Raw genomic sequence first — 15,691 nt, forward strand, 5'->3', positions numbered from 1 at the left:
CAGGCCACTGCACTGCATCCAAAAAGTGTGACGTCTGCTTGACGTACATAAAGGTTTAGAGGAGTGACTGTGAGAAAATGTGATGACACACTACTACAAATGTGGGAGAAAAACTGGTGCTTTGTGAGCACAGTGGGCTTTGTGGCTGTAGATGTTTTCATTTCACTTCCCACTGACAGGATCCATTGCACCAGGGAAGACAAAGGCATATATAGAAATTGGAAAAGGTCAATTACTGCAAGACCATTATATAGAAATATACATTACTCTGAACGTTTTATTATGTCCATTGCATTATAAGTCAAATATACTCACACTACTCACAGAAAAAGAAAATCAACCTTTTTCCAGTGTGAATAGTCACCTATTCCTATCCAAACAGCAAATGTGCTGTTCTAAATGCTTTCCTGGGAAAGTATTCAGGACACAGGAAATGACACATGTTAGGGTTTCTGGCAGCACCATCATTGTTTGGTCAGGGTAAAGAGAGAAACAAGTGTGCAGTTAGTAAGAGCCAATAGAAAACTTAAGAGATTCATTGTTAAATGGACATGAAATCTCTAGAAGGTGCAGCATGTAAAGCAAACACATTAAGTAACCACTGTTTATATCAACAGAGTTGGTATAAAAAAAGATTTCACTGCGTAATATTATGACTGCTGCATTATAAAAGTACACTAAACTGCCAACAAAGCTACTGTTTTTGTACATCTATCAGCTATAACGAGTTTTTCTATTTACAAATGGTACAAATGGTAAAACATCAGCCACAAATGGCACTCCTGGGCGCAGGGCTGCGGGACGAAGCACAGCAGTGTGCGCACATATGTCGGCAGATGCGTAATCAGACATTCCCAGGTCACTCGTGGGAGTGTCATGTGACTGCAACTGCCCTAAATGAAAACACTCAAGTCCATAGGGTGAGGGCCAACACGGTCTGTGACACACGCGAGTATTAAGAGTGAGTAAAATGTCGACTCCACCTAAGATCCCAGTTGTTCCTGCTTTACTCTTCATTTTCTCATTAAATTCAAGGGGAAATATGCGCATAAGGGAAATGACATACAGCAAGATTTCCTCATGTTTCATGTAAAATTTTGATCCATGAAATTCAATTAAATCCTCACCTGACTAATGAAACAGCCAATCAATATAGGGGGCAGACCTCTTTTGTGTTTTTCTAAACTTAAAGATTCTTTAATTGAATCAAATCTTAAGCCTAAAGAACTGAAACGTATGGGAAATTATCCTAGATACCTTTACACAATAGTGGCTTTTAACGTCGTCATTCTGGATCTTCACCAAGTGTTAAACTACAGTCAATCGACACAGACTTAATTCGAACAATGGCTGAGGTCCAGCTAATGCACAAGAGTGGTAACTGGGCAGCAAAATGTAGTCATTCAAAAGCTACTCGAACTAAATATTTACTGGATGGTAATAAAATCCCTCTGGGGCAATGACAAACCTGAGCAGTCTAGAAAAACACCAACAATTTCCAGGACCTTATGTGGGAATCAGCAGAATCTTTATCTTGGCACCTGGTGTGAACATTTCTAATGCTCACTTTAGCAATCCTTCCCAGAAACTGCTTAAAACTTATGCAATACAGCTTCCAGATCTGGACGGGAAATGAGACTGAAATTGCTTCCTGTTGATGGACCATAAATGTTTGGTATTACTGGTCTAGTATTTTATTGCTGCAGTGTAATGTTTTCAGTGGAAAAGTACACAGAAAAAGGAAACGCAGGGGGAGGATGCAGGAAATTTCAGATGACATTTATCTAATGTTTAAGGCTGCTGCTATCGGCGTCTACAGCTGATTCAGGGACACAGTGGTATCACAAGAGGAAACCTAGAACATGCTGTGAAGGTCTAGATCAGGGTGTCAAACTTGTTTTACATTATGGGCCACATACAGCCAGAAAAAGAAGTACAGTTCCACTGATATGTCTTGTTTTCGCTACATGATAAGAATAAGAATAAGAAATAATTGTTTAAATTTACAGAAAACGTTCTGTTAGTACACGGCGCAGACTGTCCTGTAATTATTACATTTTTGTTTTTCTTTGTTTTTTCTTACTGAGTAAAAATCTGGGTTTTTTGCTTTGGATTTTTTACTTATTTATTTTGATATGCACATGGGGGAGGAAAAGCTATAAAACCACTTTTTCCAAACCCTGGTGGGCCGATTCTGGATCTTGGGCCTTATGTTTGACACCCCTGGACTAGATAGTAATGCCAAGTTTTATATTTGCTCAAACTAAAATATTGCGACAGCTATCAGGTGGATTGCTGTTCAATGTTGTTCGGACAATCATGGTTCTGAGGTGATATAAAGTCAACTTAGCTCTAGATTTTTATCTATGACTGTTTTACATGGTAACAGTGGTATGGAGTAAGTATGTAGTATGGGAGAAACAGAACAAGAAACAAAGCTTCAATATATAAATAATCCAAATCTGGAACCTACATTCTCCAACACTGGATTTGGCCATCAAAAAAAAAAATCTCCAACAGAACCTTCACCATGCCGTCACCTCATTATCTATAAAATTCAAGCGTGCAAGCATCCTTGAGGTGAAGATCAGACTCTGACCAAGAGAGAGCAATGAGCTCATGAATCAAGCTAGGCTGGGTGAAGGGGCCACTGATGATCTACAGCCTGCCGGGCAGTCTGCTGTAGGAAGGAGGGGGGTAGTGCGAGATTACAGGGAAAGGGTGCTGCAGCCTCTGACACAGGCTGTATTTTGGGATGATGACTTCATGAGAAAAGCTTGACAGTGACAGCAACAGATGGATGATGAAATCCATCCGGTCATTCTGCTAAACACAGATACGCGGTGCGCTCAGCCTTCCTGAGCATAGCCGAAATACAAACTACAGATCGTCGATGCTATTTTGTGATTGCAAATGAGTAATGCGTTACTCAACCCCGTAATAAAAATAAGGGCAGGTCCAAATTTTCTTGAACGCCAGCAAAGCGCAGCTCCCTAAAGACAGAATGAATTAGCTGGGCTCCAACTTTAATTTGCACAAAGTGTCTGCTGCATTCGACAAGGAGCCTCGTCGCCAGAAGAGCTGCATCTACATCCCAAACGAACAGTTTGGATTCATTAAATCTGCATTCATAAGATCTCGTTCTCCCTCACACAAAGAACATTATCTAATTACAAATCCAGGGCTGTTAAAGGCCCTTTAAAACAGGAGCTAATTGCTGCGAGAGAGAGGGTGACGTAAGCCATAATTAGAAAGCGAGCAGTCTGTCATTAAGTTTCGCTAGCGGCCACTCTTCGCCCCAGTAGCTAATTACTGGGGTGATCAAACAGGCAGGAATCTTAATGAGCTGGCACTGGATTATAAATTAATTCTAATATGCAATGATGCATAGGTTCCTGGGAACACTTTAGCAATGCAAACATGCTTACAAAACCAACAGGGCCAACCTTGTGCTTCTCTCGAGTACTTCAGCCTTCTTAGGAAGAGCTGCCTGATGTTCTCTGAGATACACTAAACGACTTTTGCTTGATTTACAGTAACTCTGTTTAGTACTGAGCCAGCAGGGGGAGATATCATACTAGAAGGCAAATGAGGAATACTGCCAGAGGGAACCTGTCAAGCCCAAAGGTGTATGTGCTTGCCTGTAAGTCTTCATACTTATGTAATTATATATACACTGCCTGCCTTTGTGTTGTGTAAATACACATTTCGCTGAATTTCTCTTGTTTGTGCCACTGCAAAAGTTCACATGCTAATGTTTGGGAATTTTGGGGGATAATTCCATGGGAGGGATGGGCCGAGATTTATTGCACTCTCGGTGCAAACGAGCGATCCGTCTCTGTCGGGGTGTAAGCCGTCTCCTCTGTTCGGTCTTGGCGGTCCCCAGGTTTCTGTTGTTGGAGCTCGATCGATACAGGAGCCTTTTATGCAGTAATGAGCTCAAGCTGTTTAATGGAAGGACAATACAGTCGTAATTGAAGCTGGAGTGTGAGCGCCAGGGGCAATCCCCGCAGATTAGCTGAGAATATGAATTAATGGGGATGGATTTAGGTGACAGGTGGTTTCAATGTGCCTGGAGTGGGAAGCCGCCAACAAACTGTAAGTAAGGGAGTCTGCTCTGAATCAACACGTGCAATGTCCTGTCTTGTCGCGTTATTCTTTCAGGGTTGTTCATACTAACGGATCAAGCAGAATGTCAACCAAACGATGAAACAAAAAAAAAAAAGGAAAAAGGATCCACTACTTCAATGTGCGTCAAAGTAAAGAAAAGACTGCCAATACATCAATTCACAGGTTTCCATGACTACAGCTAGGGAGAGCATAGTTACGGTGTACATACATAAACACACATACACAAGCTCCATACTTTGAGGGCTTTCTGTGCTGGTTCACTGGAGCCGATTACAATAAGGCCTGGTCCTCCCATGCTGCAGAAGCTCTTCAGGTGCAGGCCTTCGAGCACAGGCACAGTGGAAACAGCATAGTCCTGTAAAACACAATATCATTACAAACGCTTAATAAGCTCAAATAACATGACTTTCATTTTATGATGATAGGACAGGGTCAGGTAATGCTAATCATTTGGGGCTTGTAGCTTTAAATATTTAACAGGCTTTCTCATCACCTGCTAACAGGTTTCCTCAAGTAGTTCTTTACTGATAAGACAGAGCTTTTTATCTGAATGTGGGTGAACGAACGGTTTTAAACAAATGATACAAAAGCACGTTACTACTCAGCAACAATGCTTCTCCATCCATTAAACTACAGTACAACAATGAGCTAAAACATCATTCATTATAATATAGGGCTATATGTACATGTGTGTGTAAAGTTTTACTGTAGATTGTAAAAGCTCAGCAGTGATCTGTGTGGTATCATGGGGCCTAAAGTGGCATTGAAATAAAGTATTGTACAGCTCAGTAGCGGAAAAAGCAAGATAGTCTGAGAGATGCTGTTGATCTCAGGGCTCATGGGGAGATTACGCAGCACCTTGTAGGAGCCAGTTCTTAAAGGCTTTTTCTGGCTGTGGGACGTCTGCAAACCAAATGTTGCCATTAAAAGTGTTACAAAAACACACGTTACATAAAGGGTACTTAGAAGAACTGGCAGCGATAACAGTTTTATTAACACCTGGATGCTGGTTGGTTTTCACAGAACCCCTGGAACGTTTCAAATGTTAAGTGTCTTACGTAAGAATCGCTTTAAAGATACTGCTAAACATCCTCATTTGTTAAGACTGTGTGGGAGGGTTTGATTGGATTTATAGCGACATCGTGACTGCCATCGCATTTTTCTTTACACGTTTTTAAAACCTGATTGGTGCACAGAAATGCAAAACTCGGCCCTGCCTGCCAGTGACCATAGCTGTTTAAACTAAGGCAGAGAACTTTAGCGTTCATGCAACCACTTCTAATGAGAAAAAGAATCATACAGGCTTCTAAAGCTCCGACCCCAAGGATAAAAAACAATAAAAATAGGATTAAAGAAATCCTATCTGACAGCTATATGGCTTGTTTTTGCAGATGAACAGAACTGTTTTGGAACCTATAGTTTTACATTTACCTTTAGCCTTTAACGGTTGATTTTGGACTAAGAACTCTCATTAAAACATCCGTTGAAAGCCGCCTTCTTTGCAAGGATTAAAGCCTTAAGGCCACGTTGGAGTTGCAGCATATTTAACGGAAATATTGTTTTACCCCTGACTTTGTTTTGTTTTACCCAGCAGAAGGAATCGAGCGATTAAACATTAGATGCAAGGACTCAGGCCTTTATGTGGGAGAGACTTCTTAAGCCGGAGACGGATCCTACCGTGATTCGTAAACCTTGAAGTGAGACCAAGATGCAATTTAAAATCTGACAGGATAAAGAGACTCGAAGCTTATTTTCTAAGACCTTTTGTTCCTGAATACATTTGGATGACCTTATAAATTCAACTTCGCACCTAAGAAAAGAACTTTTCCAACAGACACCCATGTGTTTTCTTAATCACACAATGTGTTTTGAAGGGGTTTTTATAGCGTTCAGCTTCATAAAACTTACAAAGGAAGTGTACATTTTCCATCATTACACCCCATTTTTTCTTTCAACTATATGCTAACAGTTTTCAAGTAAATATTTGTATGGCACCAATAAAACGACACCATAATTCACCCAGTTATTGTGACTTCATCACACGAAAGACCTAAATTACCCCCTTTGCTGATGTCTTCCTAATTTCCAGTGAGAACAACTGAATTGTATAATCTTTTTATCATTCCTTATCCATAAACAGGAAGTTTCTGCGCAAAATTGGAAATGCAAGTCATGCATTCGTCCTTACCAAGATAAATCCTTAAGGGAAGAAAGGCTTGCTTTTCATCTTCACCAGCTGCCATGTTGTTAGCTGAAAACATGACTGACTGAAGAAAAAAGGTAAAGCAAGCTGAGCTGGTCAGCACTTCTTACCCATGGCAGAAAAGAGGCGGTTTAACCTCTATATTACTTCCAAAATAAACGGACCCCATCAATAACACCAATTACTCTGACCTCTGTGCGGACCATAAAGAGATAATCAACATCTGTATGCAGTTGTGGAGTAGGCTACTAAATAACCTGGCAACAAAGTGATCCTTAATTTGAAAATGAAAGGAAAAAACAACAGCGACAGGAGAAATCCATCTGATATAAAACGGAAAGAACAACAATTGACGCTTAAGTGATTTTTCCTACTGTCTTTTGCCAGAGACGCATCATTAAGTCCTGTCTTATCAGAGATAACAGAAAACACAGAGGAATCCATAATGAGGAATTCAAATCAGATACAGATGGGAAGATGGAAGCACTACAGTAAGGCCATTCAGGCTATGGTAATGCGTTCAACTCTTGAACAGTATAACCCACCTCTGAACTTGTGTGTTAGCCAGCTTTTTGGATTTGTCATGACTGTTCAGAGGGAATCCAAAAGTGTTACGAATAGGTCAAGCAGAACATCTTCACTTTAAAAGAACAGCCAGCAGGATAGACAGGTTCAACCTTTGTGACCAACCACTGTGATCCTGTTTGCAGCCTGCTTGTCCAAGTCTTCCCTGAAGCTAATCTCTTGGTTTAGCTTGAAATATTGCTTTTATGTTGTATTTTTTTCCCCATGGATGTAGTAGTGAAAAGCAAGCCATGGCTAACAAATCTGCATGGAAACTGAGTGAATCTCTAGAAGTCCTCTAAAGGCACCGAGTAGTTTAAAGCAGCATTTTTTGATCTAGGAGTATCTTGACAATGTTGTCTGGCCGTAACTATTTGGCCCTAACAAAGCTGCTTGGGACTCCACTTCTGTCTAAGAGGACAAATGTTTCCTCAGCTATATCTCAGAACACTTTATGCACAACCTGATGGAATAAATGAAAACTAAAGGTTTGGGGGGGAAAATTTGACTACAACGTAGCCCACAATTAGCACAATCCAATGTTATTTATCTAAAAGCTCAGTAACACAATAATGAATTAAGTATCTAGAATGAAGCACAATTAATGATGATGGCACTATCGATTTACATCAGCATTTTCTAATTAGGATTTATTTATAACAAACAGAAACAACCTCATACCACGTAACACATTACACCCAACAAGTGGTGTTTTTTTCACGTCTTTCTCTGAGAAATTTAATTGGCATAAAGAAATTAATCTCTTATTAAACTTCATCCATCGATTCTCTTCCGCTTATCCAATTTTTAGAGTCACAGCGGGGCTGAAGCCGATCCCAGCTGTCACAGGGCGAGAGGTTGGTACACCCTGGGCAGATCCCTGATCTGTTGCAGTGCAAACACAGAGAGATAGAAAACCATTCGCACTCACATTAACACCTATTGGGCAATTTAGAATCACCAGTTAACCTAACTAGCTGCACGTCTTTGTGCTGCAGGAGGAAGCCGGGAAGTTTCTTTTTACCTGTGATAAAACTTTTGATGGAACTGTGAATGTCCTACAAAAAATGATTGCCCGAAAACTGTGATTACAGTTTTCCAGTAATGTAACACGTAACTGTCCTCAATTTGGACATAGCATCAGCTCTTTGTAAACATCTGGACGGCTAACACAAAGCTAGCGGAATAATGTTAAAGCTGAGTGTATGCAGACCCCAGATACGTCTATATTGTCAGTTGGTAATTATGTGGCAGTGTGATTCAGGCCACTTTGCTGAGAAGCATAAAAATATTGTAAAGGGAAGTGTAAAAAATACTTTCTTCAGAGAGTACTGAGTAATATTTGATACATTGCTTTTTTGAGTAATGACACTGACATGAGAATGCTGAGTATGAGAATAACAGTGTGTCATCACTGCAGTGATGAGTGAATGGAATGATTGAGGTTAATAATGGGACAGGAAGAAAGTGCCTGTGAACTAATTAAGAGGTTTACTCACCCAAATCAGCTTCATTTGTGTCATCAATTACTTTCTTTAATCATTATATACAGAGGTGGCAGAAGTTTGCACCAGCACTCGATTAAAAATGCCTCAAAGGCAGATGAAATCTGGAACTAGGATCAAACTCTTAATTGCTACAGGGACATTTTACAGCTGCACTAATCAATACTCTCAGAGCGCAGTGGAGCTTAATAATAAAAAGTAGAAAGACCTTTTAAAACTTTATTTATTTTTATTCAGTGTTACACCCTCCTTTATGTATATATTTTGGGATTCAGAACTCATTGAATGCTAATGCTGGCTTACAATAAAAAGGGCTAATGTACCTCCATGTACACTCAGTGGGATGTCCTGAAAGGGTTTTCACATCTCCTAGCAACAACTGGTATTTTTTATGTCCACAAAGTAGCCTCAATGCTGACTGGTACATCGGATGTCCTCAGAGGGATTTGCAAAGTGAATACAGCAAAGGAAGAAGTGAAAGCAGAGATGGAAGACTATATACGATGAAGATATATAATGGCTCAAAAGGAAGGAGTGAGGCAGAGATGGATGGAGAACAAAATGGAATCAGAGAAAAAAAGGGCAGCAGAGCTTAATGAAAAAAAAAAAAAACCAAGATGGAGTGATGATACTATTACCCTCCTGGCCTAAAGCCTCCATGATTGATATCATATTTATCTCCTCCTTTCTTGTTTGAGATTTATAATTGCTTGCAGAAGGCTTTAAAGAAAAAGATTATTAAAAAGAATGTTTTCATATTGTCAAGTCAAGTCGGCTTTATTGTCATTTCAACCATATACAGCTAGTACACAGTGAAGCGAAACAACGTTCCTCCAGGACCAAGGTGCTACATGCAACATAAATTTACAACATAAATTAACAGAAAACACTAAACTAGCTAACTAAGAGGCCTAGTTAGCTGGCTAGCAGAGACGAGACAGACTGACCTAACATAAATTACAACATAAGTTAACAAAAACTAACTAACTATCTAAGGAAGACTTTTTTTTTTGTTAACAGACAGCAGACAACAAAGTGCACGTGCAAATGTGCAAACAAGAGCAACAAAGTGACAGTGTGACAAAAAAAAACACAACGTAACATAATAATAAGGTTTTGTGATGATGAGTTGAGGTAGTGGAGGAACAGTAAACATTCCTTAGTGCAGCAGCAAAAATTAGGAAGTAAAGAAGTTAGTGCAACAAGTCCAGTAATAATACTGCGCAAAAGAGCATTTACAGGTTGGTGTGTACGATGGTTTGGTGGTGTAGGTCAGTGTGTTTGCGCTTGTGTTGATTAGTCAGTCCAGTCTCAATGTTTTGAGGTAGTTGAGTTAAGCTGAGTGATAATGTGTGTGTGTGTGTGTGTTTATCAATCCAGTCCCATTTTGCTGAGGAGACGGATGGCTTGTGGAAAAAAGCTGCTGCACAGTCTGGATGTGTGTGCCCGAATGCTTCGGTACCTTTTTCCAGATGGCAGGAGTGTGAAGAGTGTGTGAGAGGGGTGTGTCCGATCAGCCACATTGCTGGTGGCTTTGCAAATGCAGTGTGTGGTGTAGATGTCCTCAATAGAGGGGAGAGAGACCCCGATGATCTTCTCTGCTGTTCCCACTATCCGCTGTAGGGTCTTGCGGTCCGATATGGCACAGTTCCCAAACCAGACAGTGATGCAGCCACTCAGGATGCTCTCGATAGTTCCTCTATAGAAGGTGGTCAGGATCGGTGGTGGAAGCTGGGCCTTTCTCAGTCTTCTCAGAAAGAAGAGACACTGTTGGGTTTTCTTGTGCAGGGAGCTGGTGTTGAGGGACCAGCTGAGGTCCTTCTCCAGGTGGACGCCCAGGAATTTGGTGCTGTCGACGATCTCCACAGAGGAGCTGTTGATGCTCAGCGGTGAGTGGTCGCCTCGTGTCCTCCTAAAGTCAACAACCATCTCTTTTGTCTTGTCAACATTCAGAGACAGGTTGTTGTCTTTACACCAGTCCGTTAGCCTCTGCACTTCCTCTCTGTACGCTGACTCGTCGTTCTTGCTAATGAGACCCACCATGGTCGTGTCATCAGCGAACTTAATGATGTGACTTGAACTGTGTGTTGCTACACAGTCATGAGTCAGCAGTGTGAACAGCAGAGGACTGAGCGCACAGCCTTGTGGGGCCCCAGTGCTCAGTGTGGTGGTGCTGGAGGTGCAGTTCCCGATCCGTACTGACTGAGGCCTTCCGGTCAGGAATATATTTAGGAAATATATTTGAGATACTACTTTTACTTCTTATGTAATGGATCAGTTGTGAACTTTTCCAGTGACAAGCCTTTACTTTTGCTTGAAACAATGGATTGAATTAGAATTGTGACTACAGCTTCCCTCACCTACACAGAACATTTGATGCTTTTCAGCCTATTATCTTTAGGTACAATTCATCCTCAGCCACTTCCCTTCTTTCCCGATCATTTGTAGTTGAACAAATGTTGAGCATTCGGGATCTTAAACATTATTCCTGACACTTTGTTTCAGTCCATGACAAAGACTTTTTAAACGAAAAGAGACTTCTATCTTCTTCAGTGGCCACACGTTACAAGCTAAAGAACCAACAGCAGCACAAACAAACAAGTGTAGCCCACATTCACCAACTTATTTGCATTTCCATGCAAGAATGCAGGCACTACTTTGCTACATAAATTCACCTTAAATGCATCTGCTAAGATCTCTGCTCCTCTCTGATTGGTCCGTTTGGAAAGTCCCACGAAGAACTCTCGACCTGTAGAGAGAATCTTTTAAGTATGTGAACAGAAAACCAGCAATACAGCAAGCATGAGAAGCTACAGTAGCAGAATACTCCAGACAGCACACCGTGTACTTTATGCATGCCTGCGAAGGGGGGCCAACTGTGGTTAGTATGGTGGCACATAGGCAGAAAGCCTTGAATGCCTGGCGAGGTATTGAGCAGCACACTGAGCTAAGGGATGGGCTCCTAATGTTGCTGCTGAGCCTTTACACTATAAGCCATTAGCACATGCCTTGCCAACAGGAAATGTTTCTAGCTCTGCCATGTGAAACCAATTTCAGCTGGAAGGAACAACAGCACAGAGCCAGTGTCTAGAAACCCAATTAACTGTACTGTGCATTTTCCTAGTGGTCTGTGAAGCGGAGAAGATACTGACCCACATTTTAACTCACGACTGTAAGTGAACATACAGAAAATCGAATAAAAGACCACCATGCTCTTGCTTGCACCGTGGTCTTACTGTGCAGAATGGCACATGACAGTTTTGTTTGTCGGTGGGATGTACAGCTAGGTTCACTGAGGCACCGGGTCATCGAGGTCACATGGAGGAATGCCTGTGTGGAGGATCTCAAAGCACAGATGCATATTTACAGACACGCAACTGTCTGCTCACAGAGTATGAACTAGAGGCTACCCTCTGCCATTTCACTACATTTCTAACAAGTAGAGTAGTCCTCATACAACCTAAACACAGCAAATCACCAAGTTCTATGTGTTGTTAGTATGCCTGTGAAGGTTCAAAGTCATCCAGGTCATCATAGTAGAAGATACTGAAGGTCTGGAACTGAAGGACCTTAGAACTGAAGAAGCTTCTCGGATGAGAGGTGAAACATCTTCAAGCAACTTAAAGAAGTCCAGGCACTTTTCTTTCCATGCTCCTTAGACTATGTGTTGTTAGCTACAGAGTTTCTCCTCATCCCTTAAGATATTTATTCCAACAGTCATGACTTCAAATTTGCATGATATGAGACATTTCATGCTTTCAAAGACTTTGTTTTAAATATAAAGATAAAGGCCTCACTGTCAAATTTGTGTTTGTAATTATTTTAAACACTTTTTAAATACTTAATTGCACCGTATACAAAAATGTAGGTGGCCTTAAAAAGGTAACTTAAACAAAATGGTGAATGGCTGAAAAGCATGTCCAGCATGTAAAAGGCACTATTTGTTTCCAGATGATAGCATTATACTATATTTCTGGAAACAAAAGGATCACATGACTCCTCTTTACCTCTCTCTGTGACACAACAGGTTGGCCTCTGGTCATACACATTAATCTGTAGCAAAACAGCCATTCCTGAACCTCGATGAATTCAAACTACAAACTAAGGACTTGGGTTTCTTTGTGAAGTTTTTTTTTTAACCTGTACAGGTCTAAGTAAAAAAGTAACTTCCTCAAACTGCTCAGTGAACCATTTGACTGCATGACCCCCAGTTATTTAAAATGCAATTCATGAATGAACTGCAAGAGATTAAATATCAGGATGCTGATATTTACAGTGGATGAAATAAGTATTAGATCTCCTGCTGAATTTGTACATTTATAGTCGCAGACTGGAGAAACACTGCGGTGCAAGTCTCGGACGACAGTACACCTAAAGCTGGGCAGACACTGTGCGATTTTTTTCAGTCACGTTATTCAGCTCCTGCTCAAACTGCACGATTGACTCGCAGGGGTTAGAAGTTGGTAGGTCACGATGCAGGGTTTCACACTATACGACCCGATGCTCTGATGCGACCTGAGTGCTCACACTGTGCCTCCATAAAATGAAGGTTATAACAGAAAATCTGTCGCTCGCTCTCGCTCTCTCTCTCTCTCTCTCTCTCTCTCTTTCACTCACACAGACACGCCACCACCAACTTTGCTAAATTGCTAATGAAAAACATTGATCAGGCAGCTGTGATTGAGCAGCAGTGTAGATCCAACTATTTTCACGGTTGTTGTGGTCGTGATAATTTTGTGATGCCACATCGAAAAGGCTCGGATGAGCTTTCCGAAGTTCTACAAGTTGTGCCTCCATCACCACAGCCGCTTCTCGTTACCCCACGTATACTAAACGATGCACGATGAAGGCCAAAATCGGGCCGATCACCAAATCGGTTACACGACTCAAAAATCGTCTCAAAATGGGCCAAAAATCGCACAGTGTAAGCCCAGCATTAGAGCAGCAATGTTTGTTCGCTCAGAGAAAGAAAAAAAGGCTGCAAAAGTACAGGGAGGAATGGGAAAAGGAAAACACCTGGCTGGAAAAGTGCACGATAACACATATAAAGCGCACTGCACTGTGTGCCAGCGCACTTTTTCCATAGGCATGCTTCTATTGGTGGGCACATGAAGAACATGAGGGGCATGAAAGCTCGGGGAACCCTTTACCAATTTTTTGTCCGCCAGGCCACGGCAGAAGCAGATATGGTATGTAAACATTGGTTTGTTTTTTTTAAACCCTCTGGTTAAGGATATGGGCATGTGCAGTGAATATCAGCGCTATGTGGCCAGAAGTGTGATAATATAATTTATTTTGTGTAATAAACAACTGCAAGGATAGATGATTACAACAAATAGATGACTAATACATAAAAGTAATACATATTTTAATAATGATGATGAGTTATGATGCGTAATCATGGGAACAAGTGGGTTTACAAACAGGAGCAGCTGATTAGCATTAGAAAAGCTGAAATAATACCTCAACTGAAGCCAACTGTACTAAATGCATATGTGCACTGTTACAAGAATATTTTTCGTTCTATTGTTTTCTATTAATTTATATAATTTTAAGTTAAGCAGGACAGTTCTTTTAAAGAAAGATTTACTTATATTCTCAAAAGTTAAGCATGACAGGCTTCTGTTTAAGAAAGAGACCTGTTTTACTGTGTTAATGTTGTCATTTTGAGCTAAAAATAAATGGCTAAATGATCATTTGTTTCCCATATGGTCATATCACAAAGAATATGCATCTGCTTAAATCAAATTCAAGTCAAATGGTTAAAAAATAATTTCACACACAAAAAAAAGAGCTACAAAATTCACCACACTGGGAAGGGTGAACTGGGTTGCCCGGCCCTGGCCACGAGGTGTCCCTTATTTATTTTTCAGGGAGTTGGCAACCCTAGTTGCAAGCAAATATATCTGAACTCTCACCTAGAACATAAGCCTACCTACAGTGTGTGCAGGTGTATGTGTGTATGTGTGTGTGTGGCTCGACCTCACACAAACTTTGTCTTATGAGAAGAGAGGCCAATTCTCATGTGCATAATAACCAGTGTTGGGACTAACGCGTTATTAAGTAACGCGTTACAGTAACTACGTTATTATTGTGGTAACGAGCACGGTAACTAGTTATTATGCCAAAATCAGGAACGCGTTACTCGTTACTGGGATTTAGATAGGGTCGTTACTCGTTACTTCGTGTGGTGGCATCGCAGAGCTTCCACAGATTCAGTAACATTAGCAAGTGGTGGAGGCCAGCAGGTGGATGAAGGAAAAGGGAGGCAGAAGGAAAAGAGACCCGAGGCGGCCGACGGTCCAAGTGTGAACTGAACTTCAGGTAAGAAGTTATGACCTGCAGTCTCTCTGGGTCAGATATGAACCAAGTTTAGGTGGAGTTTATTTTCGTTATTCTGACTTTTTCCGTACTGCGTGCTAGCTAGCATGACGGAGTTTCTATACAGCTGGGTGGGTGCTATGAAGTTAATGATGTTGAACCTTATTTTGTTCATAAGTTATTAGAGTTGCCAACCGTCCCGTCTGGTATTCAGAGAAAATATTACGCGTTTCTTATTGAGGTGAAAAGGATCAGTTTGTCCCGTAATTCAGCTACAATGAAAAAGACACAAAGCTGGAGTTATTCTGTGTCTTTGCTGCACAGCTGCCTCTTCTTCTTTCATTCTCCCCCCTCCCTCTCCCGTTTCTACTTCAATCATGAAAACTGATCAATGATCAGCTGATCGGCTCTCTTGTTTGTTTATCGCTCACTTTGCGCCGAAAGAGGAAACCAGCGGATGTCGCGCTAAACAACAGCAGCACGTTTAAGCTTGATCAGCTGTTGTTAGAATTTATTTAATATTAATTTCTAGTATCAGCTGATGTTTGCTGGAGCCACAGCTGTAAACCTGCTGGTCATGATATGGTTTGGTTATCTGGTGAGAGGGAAACATGAAGATGAAACCAGATGTCCTTACTGAATCATCAGAGCTGAACAGGTGATGGAGAAACAGGTTTACCTTTTAGGTGACATGAATGAGTTGAAGGGAAGTTATGAACTGTTTCTGAGAGACAAATAACCCCAGGATCCTTTTTTAGGTAGCTGACAGCTGGTAACTGTGCAGGTGCGGGTCTAGCAAAGTGTGGCCAGGGGGGCATGTAGGGCATTAACAGGGAATGGGGGGCACAAAGAAATACTTTTCTTTCTTATTCTCATTTAAAATGTCTAGCTTTTAAAAAATAATTATCTGAATCCTACAACAAACAATTGATAGATTGATGCATATATACCATCAAAACAGTGTACA

The 15,691-nt window shown here is 41.0% G+C and overlaps 1 protein-coding gene across 1 annotated transcript in view; it reads right to left on the reverse strand.

Annotated features, from left to right (window-relative positions):
• Positions 1 to 15,691, reverse strand: part of ddah1 (dimethylarginine dimethylaminohydrolase 1) — a 77,785-nt gene that overhangs the window by 8,451 nt on the left and 53,643 nt on the right. Inside the window, exons 4-5 of the mRNA XM_085376062.1 lie at positions 11,079 to 11,152; positions 4,367 to 4,486 (exon numbers count right to left, since the gene is read on the reverse strand). Of these exons, the coding sequence (XP_085232188.1) occupies positions 4,367 to 4,486; positions 11,079 to 11,152 (194 nt within the window). The remainder of the gene's footprint in view (positions 1 to 4,366; positions 4,487 to 11,078; positions 11,153 to 15,691) is intronic.

The sequence above is a fragment of the Diplotaxodon limnothrissa genome, linkage group LG17, assembly GCF_057381915.1.
Source record: "Diplotaxodon limnothrissa isolate DT_005_m linkage group LG17, D_limnothrissa_male_GT1.1, whole genome shotgun sequence".
NCBI lineage: Eukaryota > Metazoa > Chordata > Actinopteri > Cichliformes > Cichlidae > Diplotaxodon > Diplotaxodon limnothrissa.